At 37.5% G+C, this 27,096-nt stretch overlaps 3 protein-coding genes across 4 annotated transcripts; all 3 read left to right on the top strand.

Annotated features, from left to right (window-relative positions):
- Positions 1 to 2,318: 2,318 nt before the first annotated feature.
- On the top strand, positions 2,319 to 9,987 carry Clbn (Nuclear export mediator factor NEMF homolog Clbn). Its single transcript, XM_033379754.1, has 5 exons — positions 2,319 to 2,374; positions 2,445 to 3,186; positions 4,933 to 5,804; positions 5,863 to 6,954; positions 9,695 to 9,987. Exons 1-5 carry the CDS (start codon positions 2,319 to 2,321, stop codon positions 9,891 to 9,893), a joined length of 2,961 nt encoding a protein of 986 aa, XP_033235645.1. The 3' UTR covers positions 9,894 to 9,987.
- A 138-nt stretch (positions 9,988 to 10,125) lies between these two features.
- On the top strand, positions 10,126 to 17,810 carry Bili (FERM domain-containing protein 8 Bili). Of its 2 annotated transcripts, none has more exons than XM_001382169.4 (11): positions 10,126 to 10,471; positions 11,979 to 12,343; positions 12,401 to 13,029; positions 14,533 to 14,699; positions 14,765 to 15,111; positions 15,178 to 15,339; positions 15,391 to 15,579; positions 16,050 to 16,179; positions 16,278 to 16,376; positions 16,441 to 16,591; positions 17,456 to 17,810. In XM_001382169.4, exons 1-11 carry the CDS (start codon positions 10,448 to 10,450, stop codon positions 17,584 to 17,586), a joined length of 2,394 nt encoding a protein of 797 aa, XP_001382205.4. In that variant the 5' UTR covers positions 10,126 to 10,447; the 3' UTR covers positions 17,587 to 17,810. The 2 variants fall into 2 exon arrangements, with proteins under 2 accessions (XP_001382205.4, XP_033235647.1); XM_033379756.1 differs by having other exon boundaries at positions 10,126 to 10,538.
- Positions 17,811 to 24,135: 6,325 nt separating this feature from the next.
- Positions 24,136 to 26,382, top strand: danr (distal antenna-related). Its single transcript, XM_001352344.4, has one exon. It carries the CDS (start codon positions 24,355 to 24,357, stop codon positions 25,651 to 25,653), a length of 1,299 nt encoding a protein of 432 aa, XP_001352380.3. The 5' UTR covers positions 24,136 to 24,354; the 3' UTR covers positions 25,654 to 26,382.
- The last annotated feature ends 714 nt before the right edge of the window (positions 26,383 to 27,096 follow it).

Genomic DNA, 27,096 nt, shown 5'->3' with positions numbered 1-27,096 from the left:
CTCCGACTACAACGATTTCTTTACTTTAGATTATTCCATTAACACAAATCGTATTAAAAAAATTTTTTATGTCCACATCAGCGAACAATTTTTAAAAAGATAAAATATGCAAGCAGAAATGTCAATTATTTTGCAGGTAAAATGTATTTTTTATGAGAGCAAGAATAAAAGTAATCATTGTGGCGGCTTTTACTGTGGCTCTTAAGGAGAACGATGAACAGACGAAGCGCCGCCAATACATACCTGCGGGAATGAAATTAAAAAAAAATTTAGCAATCGCCTATTTCTGTAATTTTACCATCCATCTGAAATATGCATAATAGCATCTTCCCACAGGGCACCATCAACCATCCATTTCTGGCATGGGCCGAAAGTATTCACCGGGGGCATGAATCTTGGACATCTAGGATGTTCCTATTAGCATTCTCCCACACAATACATCTACGCAGAACGCTAGGATTTTTCGCCAGATGTGAAACCTCGATTCCCACTTGCACCGCCCAATATCTACACTCCATCAAAAAACAGCTGATAACAATAACAATGACAGAGTTTTTGCCTGAATTTTGATATTTCACAAATTAAACAGAATAAATTGGCAATTTTATTGGCTATATTCAAACAATACATATGTACATATATTTACAATAAACGTTACTCTTTGGACTCTGTTTGAAAGTTGGTTTGGCCTTGGCTGCTCGCAATTGCTCGAGTATCTCTCGTTTTTGTTTCTTGGTGCTCCTCCTGTTTTTTGCTTTGTGGCGCTATTTCACAAAAAAAACTTCGTTATTGTTCTTGTCATCAACTGTTTTTGTGATGATTATTAGATGATGATACCAGTATCGCGGTTTCACATCTGTATAAATATCTCCGTAAAGTTTTGCCGTTCCGAAAATTTCCCAGTTAGTCCACCATTTGGATGTTCCTAAACCGCACGTTTCTATGAGATAGTTATCCGATGGTTTTCAACTATGAATAATTTTCGTTCACAACGAAAATATGGTATTCACTGCGAAGACGTAAATAATGATTGTGACAAAATTAAAAAAAAACAACAACAATCATGCCCAATGGCTCGGATGCATTCAAGGCTGGCGATGAGATTGAATGCGGCATGGCCGAGTCTGCCAGGCTGAAGTTGCAATTGTGTGGCGAATAAATAGCAGACGACTGACAACATAGAACAAATATTTCTATGCTCTTTAAATGCTTTATGTTATGCATAATTTATTCTTTAATAATGAATTTTTCGGACATTGTCGAGGTGGATCTGGACGGATTGTATAGCTCCAGCACCTTTTCTGACAAGGGGTCGCCAAAGGGCGACTGGAATCGCTGAAGGACCTTTACAGGAAGAACATGAAATGAGGCAGGAAAAGATGGTCGACGACCTTAATACACAATATTTTGCGATTGCAGATCGTATCTGTTCTGCTGACTGATTAAAATCACCAGACCTAATGCTGCTATCGGGCTGTTCGCATATTTTGTTGCTAATCACGGCCGAAATAATTGCTACATCTTCATCATCCAGTATAAGAACCAAAAATTAATAAATCTTCCGCGCATTTATTGCACTTGTTATTGTTATCAGCTGTTTTTGACCTATGGTGGATGGTGCCAGTGTGAAACGGAGTTTCACATCTGTCTAAAAAATCTCACCATTCCCCCGGGATGGGCTCAGTGTGCAGAGCCTATTACGCTTGATCGCTGACCTCCTTCCATATTTGTTGTGCCTGTCCTGCTTGTTCTACAGCGAAAGATTGAATATGACTGATTTCCTTCTTGTGACGCGAAATACCAATGATTGTTTTTCTAGTATTAATACGAATTTACTTATCTAGTAATCGATACTCAAATTATTAATATATAATAAATTTAAAAAGGAGAATAAACATATTTTTTTCTGTTCTGAGTACAGATATTTTTAGTTCTTGTATAGATAATAAAATCGGCAATTCATTCATCTAAACTCGTAAAATTTTAGAATTCAGACTAGAACTTCGTTATTGTTATTGTCAGCTGTTTCACTTCTGTCCGAAGTTCCTACCACTCCACGTTTTATCTGCTATTTAACACATTCTTAGCTTGTTATCAATTTTGTTACTTGTCTCAGCTATCGATATTTATTAAAAATAGGTTCGTCACTAAATACACGTAAAATATCATTAAAGAAAAAGTGTTCTCTGTTATCATATAGGGGACCGAATTTGGTCAAAATTGTTGAATTACCCGTATTAAATACACTTAATTCAATCCCTAAATTCACGAAGAATTCATATTTCGATTCATATGACATCTGAGCCATTTCTGGAGCTATGAAGACCCGTTTCAGTACTTATGATATAATTTGCGGAGTCGCTGAACTTCAAAAGTAGGCATACAACTAACGTACACACGTTATGTTTATTTTTATTTTATTAATTTAAATTTTTTTATCATAGGTTGGTCGGCTGGCGAATAAATCAAATATACGACATTGATAACAAAACGTACCTTTTCCGCCTGCAAGGAAATGGAGCAGTTCAGAAGATCACGCTTTTGATCGAGTCTGGTATTCGCTTTCACACAACCAAGTTTGAGTGGCCCAAAAATGTGGCTCCTTCTGGCTTCAGTATGAAGTTAAGGAAACACCTAAAAAATAAGCGCCTGGAAAAAGTTAGTCAATTGGGTGTGGATCGAATAGTAGATTTTCAATTTGGAAGTGGCGATGCAGCCTATCATGTTTTACTTGAACTATACGATCGCGGAAATTTGATTTTGACGGATTTTGAATTAACAACACTTTACATCCTTCGGCCACACACTGAAGGGGAGAATATACGCTTTGCTGTCCGTGAAAAATATCCCGTTGAACGTGCTAAGCATCAAGATGACGAATTTTCACTGGACCTTTTGGCAGACCTACTGGAAAAAGCCCCTCCTGGCGTACATTTGCGACAAATATTAATGCCGGTTTTAAATTGTGGCCCTGCCGTCGTTGAGCATGTTCTTCTTTTACATGATTTAGAAAATCGTGTAATGCCGCAGGGGACCACTTCAAACGAAGATAGACCAGAAGAGCCTTTAAAAAAGGCCCAAAACACAAAAAAACAACGAAAGGAGCGAAACCTACAAAATGCTAAATCGGAAGTAAAGGTTTTTGACTTGGTAAATGATCTACCAACTCTAAAAATGGCTGTAAAGGTAAGCACACTTGGGTTTTTCTACTGAATGGCGGGATTGATGTTTGTTTAGTTGAGCTTTTTCAATAGCTTATTTTTCGATTTACTTCTGAATACACATAAATTGGGGCTCCCAACGGAAGTTGGCAAAATGAAAGGTAAACAACTTTTTATACAACGAAACGAACCTTTTGCAAAAGGAAAAAAATAGATGACCTATTGATGCATTAAAAAAGTAAATGAAAAACGAAGCCTGCCTGATTTAATAATAATTCAAATTGGAGTATCATGGAGTATAGCCAGTCGCTGCGTAGCCACTGCAAATTGATTTGCATAGTATAAAGTTTATGGGCTCGATAACGTTTCCTTATGGGACTTACACTTTTTTACATCAACTATCCCCACAAATTTCATATTCTCATATACTCTCTTTGAGCATCGAGTATCATTACGGTGGCTACAACCTTAATGTAGTCATGGCTATTCCCTAAAATGCATGAGGTTTTACTTCGTAGATTTCCTGGAATTCTTTAAATACCTGCGTTCTCTTGGAACATTATGTCTAATTAGGTGCAAGGAATAGCATGTAAATTTTTAGTGAAATAGGCTTGTGTCCCCACTTAGCTTGATTTAAACTATTGTGTTTCCGCCGTCAGTTGCAAGTAACTATTTTAATGGCATTCAATTTGTTAAAAAGAACGAACCGGATATGGAAAAAACGAATCCCGTTCCGGGATATTGTGCCAATTTCCTGTGGATTTGGGCACCTTGGATCGACCAATTTTAATGTCTTTTGCTATTTTCGAATCTGGATAGCACACCCAAAGTAAATGAACGATGACGATGAACATGAGCGTATTCCGCGTTATGGTCTTGCTTACTGTGTAATATTTTTTCGTTCGTGAACCCATCTATATTCACCTGGTTTTGTTTTGCCCCTAGGTTTTTTGGATGTAGAGCCTTTTTCTCCTGTTTGCGGAGGCTATTTAAATGGTTCATCAGGCTTTTGTAGATCCATTTTTGTTTTGAAGCAAGGAACACTTGTCTAATGATGATGAAAAAATTTGCGTTTTGCCTCAGCCTCAAATAATGCGGCTGTCGCTATAAAATGATGTACCAACTCACTTCTTATTTTCCACGTGCGAGCTTGTTTTGGTCTTGGCCTCGTCGTGTGTGTGAGGAGACGGCTCAGTGCAAGTTGAACTTTTTATACCCGATATTCAAAATGAGTACAACCATAATGTCTATAACCAAATTTTGTATCCGAAATCCTGTAATATCGCACATTTACAAGTGTATTTCAAAATTTTGCTCGCCCCCTTCCGTTCCCACAAAGGACGAAAATCTGTGGCATCTACAATTTTGAAGATACGAGACGGTGCAACCTGTGTTTTCGTTATCGGCCCCCAAATCCGATGCGCCACTTTTTAGTTGAAGCTAATAACTGGAAAATATAATAGTTTAAGTGGCAGAAATAAGATTTAGAGTCCAGAACACTGCAGTCATTTTTTATTTGGCTAAAATTATACATTTTCGTTCATAGTATAAATATTTAGTAGGTCGAAAATGTTACATACGTATGTATGCATTTTTTTTTGCATAGATTGATTCATTGTTAATAAAGCAACAAAGTTTGTGGCTTCCAGGACACGTTTTTAAAGCTATTTATTAATTTTTTCAAGAACATTACAAAAAATGCCTTTTATTCTAGCTCAACCGAATATGTTCAGTGCCATAATAAAAGTTAATCATTTCAATCTATTTACAGAGTGCGTTGAATCTTATTAAAGATGGAAACAATGGTGAATCCAAGGGATATATTATTCATGTAAAAGAGGAAAAACCAATAGAAGACGGAAAAATTGAATATTTTTTAAGAAATATCGAATTTCAACCGTTCCTCTTCGCTCAATTCAAAGATAATGAATTTACAATGTTCGAATCCTTTTTGGAAGCTGTCGATGAGTTTTATTCGACTCAAGAATCGCAAAAGATTGATATGAAAACGCTGCAACAGGAACGTGAAGCCTTAAAAAAGCTTTCCAATGTAAAAAAGGATCATGCAAAGCGACTGGAGGAGCTAACTAAGGTGCAAGATGATGACAAAAAGAAAGCCGAACTAATTACTTCTAATCAAAGCTTGGTAGATAATGCGATTCGGGCCGTCCAGTCTGCCATTGCAAGTCAATTAACTTGGCCAGATATCCATGAGCTGGTCAAAGAGGCTCAGACAAATGGTGATGTTGTTGCTAGTTCGATAAAACAGTTAAAATTAGAAATAAATCATATATCTTTGATCCTCAGTGATCCATATGTTAGTCAAAACGAAAAAGACTGTCAAGAGTTGACCGTTGTGGACGTGGACTTAGCTTTGTCAGCCTGGGCTAATGCTCGCCGCTACTACGACTTGAAACGTTCAGCAGCTCAAAAAGAACAGAAAACTGTTGATGCTTCTCAAAAGGCGCTCAAATCTGCCGAGCGTAAAACGCAACAAACGCTTAAAGAAGTAAGAACTATATCGAACATAGTTAAGGCACGAAAAGTGTTCTGGTTTGAAAAGTTTTATTGGTTTATAAGTTCGGAAAATTTCTTAGTAATTGGAGGAAGAGATGCGCAGCAAAATGAACTGATTGTGAAAAGGTAAGTAGATTCTGGGCAGTGTTCTACACAGACTTTTTAAGTGTACTTTTCATTTTAGATACATGCGTCCGAAAGACATATATGTGCATGCCGAAATTCAAGGCGCTTCCAGCGTTGTTATACGGAATTCAACTGGAGAAGATATACCTCCTAAAACTTTAGTAGAAGCCGGTTCTATGGCCATTTCATACAGCGTTGCTTGGGATGCCAAAGTGGTTACAAATTCTTATTGGGTAACCAGCGACCAAGTTAGTAAAACTGCTCCAACGGGAGAGTATTTGGCAACGGGCAGCTTTATGATCAGAGGCAAAAAGAACTTCTTACCCTCTTGCCACCTCACGATGGGACTTAGTTTACTTTTTAAACTAGAAGAAAGTTTTGTAACACGCCATTTGGGAGAGCGTAAGGTTCGAAGCATAGATGATGCTCCCTTCGAAAATAGTTTCAAACAAAACGATTTAACGGATATGTTATTAAATGAAGTTAACGAAGATTTGGAAACGCCGCAGGTTGTGAGCATACCTGAAGAAGATCACAGAAATGATAACTCTGACTTTCCCAATACTGAAGTAAAGATTGAGCATGACACTGGTCGAATAACAGTAAAACCGAATTCATTAAATGTAGAGGACAAACCATTTACCGATGAGGAAACATCCATTATATTAGCTGGACCAAGTCGCAAAAAGCAACAAAATGCCAAAAAAAATAAAGAAAATAAAGCCCGATCGTCCCACCCAGAAATAAAGCTATCAGATAAAGGATCCTTAGATGCAGAACCAAGTGTCTCATCCCAAGTTAAGCGAGGTCAGAAGGGAAAATTAAAAAAGATGAAATCAAAATATAAAGATCAAGATGACGAGGAACGTGAAATCCGTATGATGATACTTAACTCGTCAGGGAAAGGAAAAGTGTGCATCAATACTAGCAAAGACGTTGCAAAATCTGTTTCCGCAAATGAAGAAGAAAAGCCTAAGAAAATTGTCGTTCCCAATCCTAAAAACCAAATGGAATTGGACGAAAATGATGATATGCCTGCTGGAGTTGACATGGATATACTGAACAGTCTAACTGGACAGCCGATTGAAGGCGATGAGTTACTCTTTGCCATTCCAGTCGTTGCTCCATACCAGGCATTGCAACACTATAAGTAAGTTGGTCCATATTTTACAAAGGTTTGAAAGCATAAACCTTGCAATTTACCAATCGTAGAATAAGACTACGTAAAAATTAAATTTTAGAATACTCAGTACTCGATGTACATGCATATGTAGAAGAAAGTTGGAGATGTTCCCAACTCCAACGTATTAGAGGTCTGCATGAATAGGAAAAAACCGAATTCCTAACCGAAAAATATTCGAATTTAACCTGCGCAAGAAATAAACAAATTCCAACGATACGCGATAGAATTTGTGTAAATGAGTACGATGAAGTATAAATCATCATACAATATTTAAACGACTTGTCACGAATTGAATTAGTTGAGTGAGGGGCAGTTTCCGAATTACACCTAATTCCTTTTTTTACACGGTTTTGAAATAACACGGCTGGATTTTCTCATTCGTTACACGGCCCTCCACCTAAGCTAGTTCATCTCGAATAAGTTCCTAGTCTCCTCCATGGTAAAGTGCCAGTCTATCGAGATGTATCACTTTTATCTTCGGCTGACTTTCTTTTGAATGCGACAAACCACATCATTGATCCGTTTTATGATTGTATAGGGAACCTCCCAATTTGTCTGTAGCTTCGAGGATAATCCTTCCTTTGTGGATTATAAAACAGCACCAAATCTCCATCATGAAACGCTTCAGTGTTCGCCTTTAGATAATATCGGGGCTTATGAATTTGTGAATCTCGTTAAACTTGTTCCTTCCATCACCTTTATTGGTTGTTCCATTAAAAGTTGGGGTTATGCCGAATTTCAAATCAACCAGAAGCCTTAAATCGTTTCAAATATTGCTGTCACCGGCGTGGTCGCTGTTGTATCATGTTTTCCGGAGCGATATGCCATTAAAAACATTGGAATAAGCGCATTCCAATTAGTGTAGGGGTATATTGGATTTGTGTAACGTCCAGAAGAAAGACTTTCCGACCCCATAAAGTATATATGTATATTCTTGATCAGCGTCAATAGCCGAGTCGATAGTCCATCCGTCCATTATTAATTAATTACCACGAGCACATATTTATTTTCACTGTCGCTGGTTGGGAATGGGCCTGCTATTTCCACTAAATTGTAATCATCCACTCAGTTACTGACTCCTGGCAACCAATCCAAAAGAATAATTTTTTTATCTTCTCGATTGTTCTGTTGATACCCAGGTGTCTGCCACCAAATCCATTATGGTACTTTTGTATGCCTTCTATGATTCGTTTCTTTGGTAATACCAAAAAATAGTTTATGGTTTTCCCATCCTCACTTTACCATGTTCTGCCTTTTAACATCATCAACGTCCTCATCATCTTTTTGAAGATGGGGAAGATGGGAAGAACATTCTTTAGTTTTATGTCAATTAGGTTTTCTTTAACTTCAGACCGTAAATATTGTCTAAATTCAAGCATATTTAAGATATACAAGGACGACGTGATAGTGCGACAGCATATCCGTATAATCCTCCTTTTCTGTGCTGGATAGTGAAGTCAAAGTTTTGCAACCGCTCTATCCATCGAGCGAGCTGTCCTTCTGGATCGTTGAACTATAGAAGCCATAAAAACGCTGCGTGATCAATTCACAGATAAAATTGTTGCCCGTATAAATACTTGTGGAATTTGTTTACGCTCATCACGATTGATAGGCCATCAATCTCTCTTGGCCTCCAATTACTTGAGTTCCAATATGAACTGCGCTGAACACAGGAGAACTTTTAATTGTTGAAAAGCTTTTTCTTCCTTCTTTGTGCATTTGTTGCATTGATTTTTTTTAGTCAGTTCATGTAGGCTGCATGCCACATTTGCGAACCCAGGAACAACCCTACGATAATAGGTGCACAGCCCCTAAAAATCTTTAAGCTCTTGTAAGTTTTGTGGACAATGCCTGTTTGTACCTGCCGCTACTTTATTTCTACCAATGTGGACTCCTTCTCTAGCTACTTGGTCACCCAAATATTTAACTTCCGCTTGGAGAAATGAGCATTTCTTCGGATTTAGTTGTAGCCCAGCTTTCTCGATCCGTTTAGCGTTGAACGCAGTTTTCTCTCTTCTCTTCCATCCCCGTTTGCCAATAGCCGCTTCGTAAGTGCAAGGTCGGGAGCCATATCGCGACAGATGGGGAATCCAGGGAATCGTCTATTCTTGAATGAATACATCATTTAACTTCCGATAATCTACGCAAAATCGTGTACTGCCATCTTTCTTTTTTAAGTAGTACACTATAGAACTCCATGGGCTAATAGACGGTTTTATTATTCCATTACGACCCATTTCTGAATTTTACTCTCCTGCTTCTTCCCTCTTGGCTAGTGGAACCCTACTTGGTAGCTGCCAAATTGGTCCTGTAGTTTCAGTGTCAATGTTATGCCTAACCGAAGTAGTCCTTCCTGCTACCTTATTAAGTGTAAAAATTTGAACAACAAGGAAGAAGCTTTTATCTTTTGAGGTTTTGATAGTAGATAAACCCAATTTTGTATCTGTAATCTTTTCTAAAGGCTCAGGTTCCATACGATAAGTATTCATTTGAGATTCATTTGTTTCGCAGTCTACAACCATCGCAGCCTCTTGACACTGTCCAATTAGGTCTCCCTTTTGGATAATTTGATTCTGAGTTATCCTGGACTTTTTCTTGTCGACGTTGGCCCCATTTCTTTTTTATTATAGTACATATATATGTATATTTAATCAAATTTGTGCGCGAACTGACGGTAATGGGCAATTCATTTTGTTCTTTGTTGCAGATTCAAAGTGAAGCTCACACCAGGTACCGGAAAACGAGGAAAAGCTGCGAAATTGGCACTCAATATCTTTGCAAAGGAGAAGACTTGCAATAGTCGGGAAAGAGATTTACTGAAAAGTATAAAGGAGGAGTCCCTGGCCAGAAATATTCCAGGAAAAGTTAAAATATCGGCTCCACAACTACAAAAGTTGAAAAAATAAAATATGTACATATTTATATAACTTTGTTAATACAGTAAAAAAAAAAAAATAAACGGGCTCGTCTGTTTTAAAAACAGACATTTAAATATTCATAGCTTCAAATATATATATTGCATGAAGCACAATAGCGAAATCTATCTATCTATATTATCAAAGAGCTATACAGAGGGGTAATATTGATTTTGGTAACTGTTGAGTCCCACCATTATCGATAGTCAGTCTCTGACCAAAGCAAAAACATACATATATACAGAAAATTGTGCGCATGCGCTTAATATAGACTGAAGTTTGCATGTGTTTGTTTACCTCGTTTGTCTGCTTTAAGGCAGGAATTGTATAAGTACATAGATATTTGGGTGCTAAGTTGCCTTAGTTGGCATTTTGTGTATAAAAAGGCTTATAAAGTTCATGTCATCGTCACATTAGTTTCTTCAGTTAAAGTCTTCCATGAATAAAGCCTCAAATTCCAAAGAAAATTTTAGAAAAAAAGTTACAGAAGCTTTAGCGCGCAAGTCAGCGAAAAATGTATCTTCCGAATGAAATCCATATAACACATGTTTTCAAAGATACCCATTTATGTACGTAAAACATGTAAATTACAGTAACAATATACAGTAAAAGTGTTCATCAGAATAAACAACAAAAGTTAGTCACCAAAGTTCCACCCAGTTACGATTTCTCTGTATATATCAATATACATATATATATTATTTGAAAGTGCGTGTGCAAAAAAATATATATACATATGTACATATGTATGTGTGCTTACTTTTGCAGGCTTGAATTGATTTGATTGCACTGTATGCCTGTAAATACAATTATTTATTTCGATTCGCAGTAGTAACATGTAAATAATTCTAAATGCATATGGGTATTTTAACTATTTCCGTATACATAAAAAGTGTATGAAAACATACACAACAAATAAATACATCAAAACGTATATATATATGTACATATTTATGTATGTGTATTTAGTTGGTAAATATATTAAATCGCTTTTCAGTGGCGGAATTGACATGCAAATTCATGTCAATATTTTCAACACGGAATCGTCAAAAAATACCTAATTTTTCAGTACAAATCCAAACACCAATGTACATAACACACAAACACATATGTAAATATATATGCAGCCGTACCGAATAACGCGCCCCGCGTTAGGTTTGCCCTCCCACCGACAGTCCCATGTCCACTAATATTGTGTTTTTTATAAGTTGCTTTTGTATATTATATATATGTATATAAATATAGTGGGTAGCTATTTGTGATAAAATAGGACGCCTGAATTAATGAGGATTAATAAACCGGCCTTTATTTAAATTTTATCTGAACTAGCCGTAAACTTAGCAAATAAGTTACCTCCGTCGTACGTATGTTTTGGCGTTTTTTGAACCGATCTCTCCTATATAAGGATCTCTCCAAAAGTCAATTTCTTTTCCATATTAACGAAACTATATTTTGGGATAGATTAAATGATCTAATGATGCAAATTATTTCTAAACCCGTACTCACATTTTAAAGGAGCATATTAAGTTCGTCGAAATTAATGTAATAGCCAGACGAAAGCGTTTCCGGCCCCATAAGTATATTCATGAGCAAATTCCTCTCTGTCACTCTTGTTTATTATTTCATTGCATTTGAACTTAAAGCGATGGTTGAAACGCACGAAATACGCAGCTCTAATACTAAAAGGAATATTCTTGATAAGGAATAACTATCGACTCGCTATAGCCATGTATTTCGGTGCTTCGGTTTGCTTCAATGCAAAGTTGGCAGTAATTACGGCGCACAACCGTCTTGATATATAAGGGGAAATAGTCATCATCTTATATCTTTTTTTATTAAACTTTTTCGACATCTTGTTTTTTATTTTTCTTTGTTAAATTTCGGACTATATCATACATCTAAAATACGAGCAGAATATGCGCATACTGTATGCCGGCACATACTTACCCGTTGTTCAAAATCAACAGTGGGGCAAACCGGCTCCACTCAAAGAGTGCAAAGAATCGGCTGACGAAGAATTTAAATTAGTTTTAACCGAAGGGAAATAATAATATATAATGTTCTTTATATTATAAGAATATGGAGCCGAATCATTATTACTGCCGGAGTGCTATGCAGCAGGATCCATCCACTTCGGCAATTCCACATAATTCATCAAACAAAATCAATTATGGAATGAATTCTGGACAGGAATATACAGCATGCAGCCCTTATCAATCGCAATCTGGTTATAACTTCAAGGATACACAACGAAATGCAAACAATCACAATAAATCACTTAGTGGAAATAGCGGCATGGGAAGTCCCTTTGGGTCTGGCTGTAACAATGGTGGCCAATGTAACAAGAACGCTGCTAACGCTGGAAATTATATTAATATAATGACAGTTCCGTTGGGAACATTACAGTATAACAGAAAAAAGCTTTCTTCTCAGGACTATGAGTAAGTACGCTGTAAAAGAACAATTTCATAATCTTGAATCATAACTGTATTTTCCAGATCGCATTTATATTATAACAGTACGGATTTTAAGTGTCGTGATAACTACTACAATACTAACAATGCTGGACACTTAAACACCGGGTCAACAATACCCCATCATCAAAATCAGCAGCCACAACAGCCCAACTGCCTCCACATACAGCATGCTTTAGCACAAAATCATCACCTAAGTCATACTCAACCTATTCATCAATTGCCACCACTCTCGACGTCGACAGCAAACCCAATTAATGACTTTGATAGTTGTGGGCTGCTTCCGCCTTCAACAGAGAGTCATCAAAATAAGCCAAGTGTAGCAATGTGCGAGCAGGGAATGTCGCAAGCATCAACGTCCTTGGGCTCTGTCAATGTGCCTGCTCCTCCTATTATGTACACAGTGCATCGTGTGGTGACTACAGCTCAAATTCAGACAGCTATAGGAGGTTCATTTGCATCATCTGCAAGTGTATCAAGTGTTGTAAGCACAGGAAAAAATGAAACAGAATGTTTGCAATCAGCGCAGCTGGCTTCAGCGATGACTTCATCATCTCATGGTCCTTGTCATAGTGGGCTAACTGACATGGGAGCTAATATACTCAATAATGCAAGTGCTCTTTGTCCTATGCCAGATGTTCGAAGCCCCTCAGGTAAGAATTGTGTTCGATTCAAATTTCGTTCTTAATATTGTGCTCTTGGAAGTTATTTTTCTCCCAAAAACTCTATTTTTCATTATTTTTATACCCGATACTTAAAAAGTATAGGCTATCAAGGGCATATTAGATTTTTGGTAGAAGTGGATGGGTGTAACACCCAGAAGGAAGCGTTTCCGTTTTCAATATAAATAGCCGAGTCGATATAACTATGTGCTTCTGTTTGTTTGACGCCTATTTCAACAAAATTTTGTGTGCAGGCTCCGGTCACACAGAGTCCGCCCCTCACAAATGGCGAAAATCTGGGACATCCACAATTTTTTAAGAATACCGAAAGCACAGAATTACAGAGATTGACGAATCTGGATCAGATCGGATAATTTTTATAGCCACAAGGAAAAAATGATATTGCAGTGGCACTATGCCTTCCACGCGCCTACCCTCCCTCTCCCTCTCCTCACCATCACATAACCTCTTCCTCATCCAGTGTGCGCGCTCTGGCGGACGAGAGGAGATAGGAACATACATGCTGTCTGAATGCCCGATCGTTTTTATTTCGAAACAAAGTGTTAGCAGTGAAAGTGAATGATGAGAGAAGTTGCAGAAGCAAATACTCAGAGAGAGAGCGCTTATGCATAGAAAAGTTTAGTGGCCGAGAAAGGATGAAGCCAATGCGAAGGCGGCGCATACATAAAACCATAAATCTTAGTATCTGTTCGGTTAAAGATTAGACCAACCGCCGGAGCTTGTAACTTTTGTAGATGAGACCCAAGAAACGTATAGTCTTGGGGGTTCATCTGGTAGCTAGTTCTGACCATCTTTTAACCATTTGGGGGTACATCTGGTAGCTAGTTCTGACCATCTTTTAACCATCCAACGTCTTAGGACGTTGATATGCAATGACTTCACCATTAAGTGTCCCAAAAGACAAAAACACTTGCATCCTAATTAACTTCCGTTCTGGACTATATACGATGATTATATACGGTCTATGATGGAAGCGGTGAACTCTAATATATTTTTGGTAGTTGATCTTTGCCTTATAAATCCACGCTGAGCTGAAGATATATACGATTTGCAAAGAACTCCAAGTCCTCAGTTCCGATGCGTCACTTTCAACTGTCGCAGGAGTGCCATCGGATGCTCTCCAGGCTAGTCTCTTTATGATCGACCTCAGGAAGGCAGTCTCCGTCCCCTGTTGGGTGCCTATTAGGTTCGGCGTAATAACCTACATCGTATAAGGTCGTTCCCGTGGGGCTAGGTGATGCCTGTTTGTAAGCGAATGTGTGTCTTCATTGAAGGACTAAGGAGTAGAATATTACTACCCGTACTTCCTTTTAGGCCCTATGGCAGAGTTAAAAAAACCATTTCTATAAATTGAAAACTTATTTGGCATTTTCTTGATCAGCATCAAAAGCCCCCTCGTTTTTGTATGCGTGGGAGAACGACCTAAAAACTTAACGACCTAAATTGAATGTCTTTATTTAATATACTTTTCAGGAGTGCTTAACAATTCGTCATTTTTACAAGCACACCAAAAATGTAACAATGGTAATGACGCCCAACCAATGACTGCACTTTCAAAACGAGTTCTGGGAACCAGTTCAACTTCTAATTTATCAAATGCTGGAAAGCCTTCATCAAGTTTGGGTCGTGCCTTACAAAACGTAAGAGATTGGTCTTTCCACCTTTTACTATAATTCACAGAATTAATTAAATTTTCACACTCTAGGTAATTCCAACATGTGTATATCTTATGTCCCGAGTTGCTGTACACATGGAGATTGAGGGTACAGCCCAATGTCCGTCTCAGGTGATGCTGGCAGCTGCCTTGGGATGCGAAGAATTAGGAATATCTAATAAATTACTGGCACAAAGCGTTTTTGGATTGTGGATGACAAGTACTCTATTGGAAATGCAACTAAAAGCACATCACTGTCCTTATATTGTACGTGTGGCATGGCCAAACCTGCTTCAGAAATTTAGTAACGGTAGCCCAAGTGATCAAAAATACGATGAACCCATGATTGTATTAAAGCGAAATGTATTCTTTTCTAAACGAGATGAAGAAAAAATTAAGTAATTTGAATTAATAATATTTAAAAGGATCCGAACAAACTAATATTATCTATACATCATTTGTAGGGATTATAGAATTTTGGAACTTCTTTATGAGGAGGCAAGGAATAATGTGCTGACCGGAAGATATATTATGGAGCCAGTGCATTCACTCATGTTAGGTGGTATTCAGGCCCGAATTGAACTTGGGCCATACAATTCTCACACCCACACTGTAGGATTTTTTCGGTAAGTTAAATGTCATTAAAAATTCAGCTTAAATTGACTCTTATATTTTAGCGAGAACCAAGCTCGGTTTTTACCAGCACTTGTTGCCAAAAATTCGAATTGGTTGTGGCTACCAATCAGCCAAAAGAATTCCGCGGAGGTTAAACTTTTAGAACAATTTAAACGAGTCCCCCAGACAGCAACAACTCGAAAATTGATGCGTAAATATTTAGAATTTTGCTGGGCACTTCCATTTTATGGGTAAGTTAAATATTTTCGTACTCTATTATGGATAGCCTGGATACCATAACTTTTAACTTCGAACATCACTTTGTCATCATTTATAGATCATACTTATAACAGTTTTTGGTTGATTTACAGTTCTTAATGTGTAAAAAGCTATACAATTTTATTCAAAACATATTAACGTAGAGAGATAGAGTAACCAGATTTTGTTTTCGGACTCTAGTCATATCTCACTCTTGCCTAAGCTTTTAGTATACCTTAGCGTTCTCATGTTGCAAAAGAGTTTTCAGTATCTATCTATTTCCTAAACAAAGTTTAGGTGTTTCGCAAAAATGGTGAAATTATAATTGAAGTATATTAAAGCATTGGTTTATAGATCTTGTGGTATTCTGCCTACTAACATATGTATGTTTCAACCGTGATTTCGTATTTTACTGGATTGAATCAGACTCGCAGCTTCACTAAAAGATAAACATTTTTCGCAGGGCTGCATTTTTCCACGGACAAATGGAGCAACCTGTAAGAGGTATTATGGCGTTGGTCAACCAAAAAGATATGAAGGTTCTGATTGCTGTTAATGAAAGAGGAGTTTATATAATAGACCCATACGAAAGTGTAAGTAAACTATTAAGAAATTAAAGAACAAGAAAAAGTCAAACCGTCAATGAGGGCTGACTATAACTAATATTAATTCGAAATGTTTTATCTTATAGACGTTATTGCTGGGTCTGCGATATGAGGACTTATCTTGGGATTATGCGAAGCCAAGTGCCAGTGATGATGCGGAATGTCTCACTTGCATATTTTTGCAGGTACACAGCTTTTCCCCAATTATAAATTATAAGAACATTCATATTAATATATATCACTATTCAGTTTGATGCTGTCGAAAACGGAATACAAGTATCGAAACTTGTGCAGGTGTTCTCAAAGCAAGCAGCCATGATTGATGCACTTATTTCACATTTTACGGATCAAATAAGGAATAAAAAACAAGAGGGAAACTTAACAGAGCCATTTCACGATGGTAAGAATATTTCAATGTAAAACAAGAAAGATTGTTTGCAACTCGTTCATATGTCATATTTAAAGTTTGATGTACAAATATCTATGAAAAAGGGCTTGTGCGTGTTTTTTACAAATACATTTTTCAATTTGATGTTCGTATGGCAGTTATGTGATATTCTGGTCAAAATTTTAATATCTGTATCATACAGACGGACTATTCATTCATATAATATTCCTAATATATAGGTAGATATTTTTTCACAAGAAATGAGATAATTCTGTTTTGAAGTATTTCTGAAAGTAGCTTGAAAACTGAGGAACAATATTGCATATTTTATGTGAAAACATCTTAAAATTAGCCAAAGTTCAGTTTTTCGGACTTTTTCCTCATTTATATTATCATTTCCTATTATAAATACGGATCATGATGCAAGGTCTTGCAGAAAGTCGCTCCTAAGAAATGAATATAGAGAAATGAATATAGGAATAGGCGATATTTTGGGGTATTGAGTTATATTAGGTACATGTAGATATACATAGATATATATATGTAAGGTATGTAAATATATATTCTTTATCGATTCGATATGACCGTGTCTGTCTGTTCGTCCTTAATGATAGCCGGAGCAACCAGAGTCTTGTGAGATATCACATTTTCTATTCATATCAATTTATATCTTATGAAAAAATCATATATCAGATCGGACCAAAATGAAGAAAACAGTTTCGCATAGCTGAAAGTTTATACCTTTAAAAAAAATTTACCTAGTGAAATTGATAGTGGATTGATCTTTGGGCAATATAGTTTTGCTACTGGTATTGTAAATTTTCTTGATTATATACAAAACATATGCCAAATTTCAAATTCAATTTTTATTTTCAGAGCCAAATCCTATTCAAAGTAATGGAAATGGAGTGTTATGCAATAAGCTTTCTCGATTGACTTTGGCCACCTTTGATGAAGAGGGGGGACGATGTATTGGACAAATGGGATCATTATCTATAAGCTATTAAAATTCATAGTTATTAAACAAATTACATTAAGAATGTTAAATAAAATTTCATGCATACGAGGATATTCATGATTGTTAATAACTCATATAAGAACGTTACGTAGAGACGGCTGCCAGGTTCTTTGAGAACCTGTTGAAATTATCCATAAGGATACTCATATAAGATTACTCATACATCTAAATTAAGCAAAACAAATCAATATATTACCTTAAATTCCAATTTAATACATTTGTTTTGAATTCTTATTAAGAGTAAATAGATAAACAGTCTGAATTAACTGCATTTACTGAATGCGAAACAATTTTAAAAATATTAGTTTCTTTTAACATCTTCTATCCGCTTGGCATGTTTATCGGTATTATATTATTTGTGCAAGCGCCACCACGAATAAAGCGTTCCCGATTCCATAGTCTACCTATACTTTTGTATAAACATAGGTATACATATGTCGCCAAGAACTATACATTATCTATACTTATACATGAAGTTGTCCGGCCGTCGTGAATACTGTCTGTATTTGTGTATATCTATATGTTATATCTGACTGCTTGGGCTGCTGTGCTTGTTCTCCGTTGGTGTTTCTGGATCTTTGCGTCAAGATGAGCGAGAATGTGTTACAACAAATTCGAATTCGATTCGATTCGACCGGAACACATTGGTGAGAGAAAGTGTTGAAAAAAACCGGGCGGCAGTAGAGAATGGTTTAAATACAATGTGTCAATGGTCGATTGGATAACGCAATGGCTTCGACTGCCACCAAATACAAATCGCCTGGACTTTGGAATGGGGATTTGCAGCAAAAGTCGCCATTAATTATAAAATTCCAGAATGTATAGTCGCTCAAAACATCACATAACGAAGCTTCGTCGTCAATGAAAAATACCATTAGCTATGCGTTTTTCGAAACAACTAGGTACACATTGAAAATTTAAGAGAGATTCTAAAAAACCCTTCTTTTTTGTGTGCGTTTTATGTGCAATAATAACAAATTTTTTGTATAAGCTATCGACTATAAAAAGAGATTTAAATATTTTACTCGTATCAAATGTAGAAAGTCTACATAAAAAAAATTGTATGGTCTATGTTTTTGAATGCGAAGACATCGATAGCCAAAACACCATAGAAGCATTGTGCTCTTCGACTCCGTTTTGAGAGAAGATTTCCGATCTCCTACCATCCACACACCCTGCCAGTATCCCAAACCAGGCCATTTCCTTGAACCCTGGTCAAGGGAAAAAAAGAATCAAGTCAGCAGGTGCCCGGTAGTCAGCACGCCTCCGTCGTTTGGGTCTGGGCTTAGAGGTCCTAGCGGGCGCGACTTCCGGACCGCCTCGTTTCCGACCAGCACGGTCTCCAGCTCCACTTCGGTGAGGAGAGCGCTGCCGTCTGCCCTTTGCAGACTTTACACTGGCCTCCCAAAGTCCGCCCATGTGCGGTGCTCGAGGAGGATGCGGACCGAAAGAAATACACAGAACAGCTAAGCCCAGAATCAGATCAGGCATGAGATCAGGCTCACGCAAATGTGCAGCCGATTGAAAAAGTTTCGTAAAGTTTTATTTCTGAAAACAAAATTGAGTCCGATGAGTAGGGAGTAAGGACCATTACTCTATCAAAAAAATATTTAATTCTCGGAGTCAAGGACCCAGGAAAAACCGTAAGTAGACCCAATATGACCATATCTATCAGATTTCTGAATCTGGATCAGATTATAGCCAAAAGGACCAAATCAATTTGCAGTGGCTACGCAGCGCCCGACGTCACCCTCAGACTGATTTTCTGTCTCTCTCGCACGCACTCTTTGTCGTGTCGTTTAATATTCGCGGCGTCTGCCGGAGGAGAGCCATACTGACTTAGTATCGGGTATAACCGTAGAGTTGCGGTGTCCGCAGCAACTCACAACGTTCCCCCTCGTTTATACGTATTATTATTATTGACTATTTACTTGACCCTCGTGCCACATTGGAACACCTATCTGTATATAAATTCTAACTTCTTGTTAATAACGCTTTACTGTTTCAGAATATTATTCCTTAATAGCACTTTGGTTAAAAAAAAGACAAAAATATTTGCAATATTATCTTACAGTACTGCTGGCTCTGTGACAATGTAATACACGAAAGCTGCCTTGAAATGGCTGATTCAAAGATCTTATAGGTTATCGTACAATAAGCTAAACTGAATACCAGAAGCTTTGTTTTAAATTTAGTAAGAACTGGCGGCCTAGGACGTGGATTTCACCTGGATTCGACCTCACCAGAGAGAAGTTTATGGAGAAAGAGACGGTTCGGATTCTCATAAGAAGGAAGATGTCTAGTAGAGTCCCAATTAAGTCCGCGTAGGGCTAAGATAAGGAATTGTTTTTTAAATTTTTGGTATTTTTGACGCGTGACGCTTATAGCCGAACCGATCAAGTGAGGTCAAGGTCTCGAAAGGACAGAGGGCAGACTTATAATCGAGGAAAATTATAATTTAATTTAACTAAAAGAGCTAAAAATACAAACGACAGATTTTAATATTATTTGCGGTATAGTTATATTAGAGATGCCCCCATACTACATATACACAAAGCTGAACACTATCCGCGTACATGAGTACGCAAGAAGGACTATAAGACTATAAAAACTGAACTATCATTCAATGATTATGCACGATTAACTTAAGCAACGATCATCAGATTCCCGCAATTAACAAACAGTTCTTAGCTATCGATTTCATATGATTTCGACTAAAATATAACCGTCTTGTAATTATGGCTGTTGCTAAGTGGTTAGTGTTTTAATTGACTTTGCTTGTCTTATTAGGTCTGTGACGATCCTGGACCGAAAGGCTTATTAGCACGGCTTACTCAACCAGGTCTGTGGGGTGGATCCTTTTAGCCTACCGAAAGCCGGATCTTGGGCAGGCGGGTCCTCGCTGTTATCCCACGAACTTGCATTAATAATAAATCCACATAAACTTGAATTCTTGATTAGCCGAGCCCGTATAGGCAAGTCTGTCTACTCGTCTGAATTATTTAAAGCCCAGATCTCATGGACTATACGAGCTCTGGACTTGGTGTTTTCTATGATGTATGTACGCACACTTTTACTTTTATACTCAGGCATTACGAAATTGGTGCCAACCACTTTTATACACGTATACCATTAACATAAGATAGGGCCTTACCGACCGCTGGTGTACATTTGTGAAGGTTAAATTTGCATTCGAAATTAAGTCCTACATCTCTTTTTTCTTCTTGTTATCACACTTGTAAATATCTTCTTTTGAGTTTCTTCTTAGAGATATACAAACATATATGTATGTAAGTGTATACACGGGTTTTTTGCTTTGACTTATAATCACTTGATTTGCACAAACGCCAAACGCAAAGAACATTCCAGCAATGCAATGACCGTCAACAGAAAAGGGAAGGAGAAGAGCAGATCAGCATCATTTTTAGCTACCTGCTCTCTTCATTTTCTCCTCATGCTTTTTCGTTTCCTCGTCTACTGGTGAGACGCTGCATCCCAACCGAACTAGTTCGGTGGGTGGTGTGCGGTGGGTTGTGGAGTATGCAGAGCAAAATGCGTTGGCTCTTCTTTGAGGGGTTCGGCGTTCGTTTACCATAGGGTTAGTCCGGAAAGTACCCATGTAGGAACCAGCCAAATCAGTAGTTCGGGCGGTCAATCGCCACCGCCAGTACTAGAGGGATGCGATTCCGAACCCAAACATTTTATACAGTATATTCTTGATCAGCAACATTAGCCGAGTCGATTTAGCTATATCTTTCTGTCCATCTGACCGTCCGTCTGAGTCCTAGTTCTCAGAAACCATAAGGGCTCGCGCCCACTGTAGCGGAAAGCTGAGCTTATCTGAGAGCCTTTTTCCTGCAGAATCAGCTTGCAGGTGCGTACATTGTCTGCTGATCTGATTGCTGAAAGCCATTGCCTACAGTGCTGCCGACTACGCTCTTTTCTTTTGTTCTTTTCTCCCTTTTTTTGTAGACCAAGGGGGGAAAAAATTATGAATGTCGTAAGATTGCGAATCAGAGCTAGCCGCTCAGAGCTGGATGAGTTTAATTTATTAATTTAACACAAAATTGTTAACACCATTTGTTCGGTAAAACTCCTTTAAGGAACAAAGTACTCAAATGACCCTCGTAAAATAGAGAGCCTACGTTCACTTTTTGTATTTACTCTCACCATTATTGTACTAAATTCACCACTGTATTCTCTCTCTTATGCCTAGTGCTCAAGCACTAAGATTTGTAATAAATAGTTATTGCCTAATGCTCAACTGGATCAATCGACTTTTCACTTTCATACATTAACATTAATGCGGAAAACGCTCCGTGTATAAACACCATTATTTACGCGTTTTTTATTTGATGAAAAGTGGGCAGCACATTTCCGTTGTGTATTGTATTCGTATTACTTTTATTTTACGAATTATTATATTTTTCAATTATGAAATATTTTGTATAATAAAAAACCTTGTGATGTCTTTCGAGCATTTACTGTACTTGGGGACATAGTATATTATATTTATTATTGACATATGAAAATGGTAAATAATAAAACCTTTTTGCCCACGATTTGAATGATTTTTAAGATTCCCGCTTATTCCCCAGCGCTGGATTAACCGTAATTTCGCTTAGCAATATTTCGCAGCCCATTTTCTTACACTAATGAACCAATAATCAGCAATCAGCTTGCTAAAAAAGCAAACATGCTTGATCGATCAAACTAAGCTGAGCTGATTTCTGGGAGCCTTTTAAGCTTTCAGCTCAGCTCAGTCTGCAATGTGCGCACTTGCACCGGTGCCGTGTGTTTGTTTTTTCAGAGCTTATAAATGAGCTATCAGCTCCGCTTTAAGCTCCGCTTTAAGCTCCGCTTTCAGCTCCGATTTCAGCTAAAGTGTGCGCGAGCCCTAAGAGCTAACCAACCAAATTTGGTATCCAGAGTCCTATGATAACACACTGTCAGAAGTGTACTTCAAAATTTTTGGACAAAAACCTGCGGCATCCACAATTTGGAAGATTCTCTTTCTCTCTCAGCCACTCTTCCTCATGCAGTGTACGTCCTCTGACGGTGTTTGTGTGAGAAGAAAAATAGAGATAAATCAATAAATCAATTAGTCCCTTTGCGAACAGCTACAGCAAACGAAATATAAAATATATTTTATAAATAAAAACTTTATCGTGAAGATTATCGAAATTATTTGAGCGTGCATTAAACAGTATATGATCGTAATCGGGATCGATTTCTTAATATTTGCTTATGAATGCTAATAAAAATTTGAAAGATTTCTTCAAGATACTTAAAATACATTAATTTAGTAGTCAGATTTCTTTTCCCTAATTGCATTATGCAAAATCTATATCTGAATCCTTTAAACGACAGTAAGAACTTAAACAAGTCGGAAATTTATTCTGGGCATAATAAAAAGCGAATAATGTGGATATCACAAGATTTTGCAAATTGAGAGGCCGGATTGGAGCGTTTAAATGTTTAGAGACATAATTCCGCGCGAAGATAAGTCGTTATCCCAAATTTTTAAATAAATTCAGTGGAGTCACAGGAGTCTGCACATTATAGTTGCTTTACGGTTGCTCTAACTCTTGGATCTGAGTCAAGCGGACGGACACGGCTATATATACTCGGCTATTGACACTGATCAAGATATGTATAACCTTTAAGGGGTCAGAAATACTTTCTTTTTGCTGTTACATATATTTACACGAATTTAGTTTAAATTTTAAAATTTCATCGTCTATGTCAATGAATACGCTCCGAAGTAGCTATATATATTCGCCGTTCCTTTGGCGGGGGCTCTCTAATAAGCATTTGTTTTTGCTTTGGTTGCATTTCCAAGATCGGCCTACTTCTCTTTTATATGTAGTAGTAGTAATATATAGTAAGTATATACTCCCATGTACAATTAGTCAATTCTCAAAATTATGTGCGATTTTTTTGTAAACGGGCGGCGAGAATCAATCAGGATGGATACCTAATTCAAGTTTTAAAAACTAAATATAAAATGTTTAAATATATATATTGACAATGTTTTGTACATATGTATGTATGTATATGTATGTATATGTGTACTTGGATAATTAAGTATTTTATGCTCATAGTAGTATGTGCATGCATGTACATATGTACATAGTAGTATGAACAAGTGAATATGCCTACAAAATATAATTTTCGAATTTGCATCCACCTGCGTATAAAGATAGTTGGTGGAAATAGAGAACAAAAAAAGTGTAAGCTCGGGTTCTCCGTTCGTTAGGAGAGACTGCGAAGAGAAACGACTCGTGTGTCAATGAGAGCTTCGTGTCCTTTCTATTGTTGTTCGCTCTCGCCTAGAGTTTGCGCAAAGCGGGTTTTCATGAGTAACAAGTTGTTGAAGTGGTGTGGCAGTGTTGTTTGTGTTATTCTCCCTAGGTCCTCTTACAGCATCTCAGAGAGCGAAGCCTGATTCTCTATTGGTTGTAGATGTATTTGTGTGTTTGTTTGCCTTCTCGCTATGTTTACGCTTATGTTTAAAGTTCTCTTCGCCGCAGTTATCTTGGCTTCGGCCTGAGCGGCTTCGGACAGGCTATGAGAAGCTCCGATGCGGCACGGTTTGCCGTATTAAAATCATATCCTTCTGTTAGTTTGAGGAGTAAACAACGGCGACAGCAGAGCTCGGATCAAAAATAGACACCCGCGTCTAAGTCGTGTTGACTCGATACGATATCACACTTGAAGTCCCTAAGTTTTGTTGTTGGAAGTTTGTTGTTTTGAAATGGATATCTCAGCCTACCAGCACATGAATATCAGAATGAGTACGCGTGGAAAGCGACCGTTGCGTAATCTCACACCAAATGACAAGGTTAGAGCCATTCAACGCATTCATAACGGTGAAACAAAAGCAAGTGTATCCAGAGATTTGGGAGTTCCTGAATCAACCTTGCGTGGCTGGTGTAAGAACGAACAAAAATTAAGATTTATGTGCCGCCAATTGGGTCCAGATCATTTGGGAATTGACACACACACACCTCCCGAGAAACGTGCCAAATTCGATTTACAGTTGCTGCCCCCAAAACTCGCCACGCTCCCCAATTACGACGATCTTGGTTTAAGTAACTTTTTGTTTTCGGCAACTGAATTTCCAACCCAAAAGGAATCATTATTCGAAAAATTAAGTTTGGTGGAATTTGTGAAAAAAAATGGACTCCATCCAAGCGCCATTCGAGAATTGGGAGACACACACTCGCTGAATGCAGCAGCGAATGCCGTATCAGGTGTGGATTATTCAACAAACAACATGATAAATCAGCTAACCCTTTTAGCGCAGCTAAACTCAAAACTATCGTACCAGATGGGCGAATCAGCAGATACAGATATTAAAAGCTCCCAAAGCACCACAGACATTACCGATACAGCAAGAGAAGAAAATTCAACAAAAACCAGCTGCCCCCTACTCACCGTTAAAAATTGGGCAAAAGATCCAGCAAAACGTGCGCATTTCAATCAGGCAACACAATTAAACACAAATAATGATAAGAACAACAACGCGGTTGACCCATCCTATTCGAACTTGACCACGATGAAATACCCTCTAATAATGGAGCCAGTGAAGTCAATTTATCCCGAAACGACGGTTTCCGCGATACCACCACCACCATTTTCCACTTATTCGGACTTAGCTTCTGCGGCATCAACTCCTACGACGGATAATGATTGTCAGGGGGCTGCTCTGCTGGATTGGTGCAAACTATTTAATGCCAGCCTTAATTTTTTGGCATTCGCTGCGGCCGCCGCTTCAATGCAGCCTGCCGGAGGAACTATCCCGAAGTCTACAACGACACAGCTTCCAGCCACTGAAGCTGACGAAACATATCCATTTAATAATAATCTTGTAAAACGACTCAGCCCATTGGCACATAGTGACGCCTCGAATGAAAGTTACTTTGACAGTGAGCCAGAAGATCTTTCTGTGCGCTCCTGTGCCTCAGTCTCCAGCCGTAACAATAGTAGATCTCAAACTCCCGATAAAAGCACGGCGACAAGCATAGCCTGCTTGAGCGACGGAGAGCAGTAATAAATTTGCAATCTCTAATACAAATATTTGTTTGTACATAGTATAATATGTTTTTAGTTAATTATCAATAGCTATATGTTATATTAACACAAATATGTATTTATTCCTAGCCATACATAAAAATTTGTATTTTTTTTACGAGTTTATTCAAGCCCTATCATGATTTATGCTTATTGAGAAATAAAACTATTAATATAAGAGAAACTGGTTTTAATAAAGCTTCATACCCGATAGTATTATGTAGAAATATCGACTGTGTGAAAACTTTTAGTACGAGTAACAAATTAAATTAATCTATATTACATAATAAATAAAATGTAATTAATTGTGTTAAATAGCCTAATCATTTTGAGTATTCGGTAAACAATTAAATTAAACAATATTTGTTTTGCAAGTGCTGTATTCTCAATTAATTTTAATAAATATATCTAACATAAACATACATATAAACAAAATAAATAAAAATAGGAATACAAGTCGTAGCTTCGGGGCCCTCAAAAATGAATACAAAATTATTATAATGAATAAAAAATTATGATTGAACCAAGCAGACTTATTTGTCAAGTGTTTTTCATAAATCCACTCAAACTTATCATAAAAACTAACCAATCTGCTGGAATCATATTCAAACGTGATGAGTGTCTGTAAATCTTAACGGAAGTGTTGAAGGCCGATGACATATCGATAAAGAATTTTCTCTCCAATAAATGTGTAATTTTGAAGGATAAAGTTTTCTTTTTATTTCTCAGGGTATCTCGAGTTCAGATATCTGATAGCTGGGACTGGAACAATCATTCAAAAACTACTCCTAATTGAGAATCTCCAATCTCCTAATCTCCAAGCTTTTTGTTGTTTTTTTAAACGACAAGCCCTACGGACTATAGCTTGTGGTTTTTTATCGCTGAAGATACTCCACCAACAAGTAATAAGCCAAGATATATTTGACACATCAAACATCAGCTGTCACTCCCTCCGCTAGCCTTTCTGTACTGCTTATTTATAATATTTTATAATTAAATGTATGTACATTGATAGCGGATGAACATAGCTATGCGGACGGCGTTGCAAACATCTGCTAAAAATCATAGTACACTCTTCAAGGGTACAAAAATACCAATATCAACTGCCAAAGCAACGGCATGAAGACGAATTATTGGTTCGCCTTTTGCAAAAAATTAAATATCGCGTGTTGGTAATTTCCGCTTGGCTTCTCGTTGTCGCTCCCAACGACTGAAGTTGAGGCGAATTATTACGATGATTAGGAGACTGACACTGCTTCCAGGCATCCATGTCGACCATCCGGCATGCCAACCGTGATCTGTATGCATGTGGGCACATTGCATGTGTTCTCTGCAGTGTTTTGGATATCTTCGTGTCTTTCTGGTTCTGGGCGAGAATTAAATTACAAAAGTCTGAACCTCTGGGCATATGGACAGGTCAGCC

Source organism: Drosophila pseudoobscura, chromosome 2, assembly GCF_009870125.1.
Source record: "Drosophila pseudoobscura strain MV-25-SWS-2005 chromosome 2, UCI_Dpse_MV25, whole genome shotgun sequence".
Classification (NCBI taxonomy): domain Eukaryota; kingdom Metazoa; phylum Arthropoda; class Insecta; order Diptera; family Drosophilidae; genus Drosophila; species Drosophila pseudoobscura.
Note: the sequence above shows the minus strand (reverse complement) of the source record. Positions and strands in the feature narration are given on the sequence as shown.

What these genes read in the sequence shown, in the direction of transcription:
- Clbn (XM_033379754.1), top strand. Translation starts at nt 2,319, where the DNA reads ATGAAGACCCGTTTCAGTACTTATGATATAATTTGCGGAGTCGCTGAA. An exon ending in GGAGTCGCTGAACTTCAAAA is followed by an intron (nt 2,375 to 2,444) that starts GTAGGCATACAA and finishes TTTTTATCATAG; the next exon opens with GTTGGTCGGCTGGCGAATAA. An exon ending in AATGAACTGATTGTGAAAAG is followed by an intron (nt 5,805 to 5,862) that starts GTAAGTAGATTC and finishes TTTTCATTTTAG; the next exon opens with ATACATGCGTCCGAAAGACA.
- Bili (XM_001382169.4), top strand. Translation starts at nt 10,448, where the DNA reads ATGTTTTCAAAGATACCCATTTAT. An exon ending in TAATAGACCCATACGAAAGT is followed by an intron (nt 16,180 to 16,277) that starts GTAAGTAAACTA and finishes TTTATCTTATAG; the next exon opens with ACGTTATTGCTGGGTCTGCG. An exon ending in TCACTTGCATATTTTTGCAG is followed by an intron (nt 16,377 to 16,440) that starts GTACACAGCTTT and finishes ATCACTATTCAG; the next exon opens with TTTGATGCTGTCGAAAACGG.
- danr (XM_001352344.4), top strand. Translation starts at nt 24,355, where the DNA reads ATGGATATCTCAGCCTACCAGCACATGAATATCAGAATGAGTACGCGT.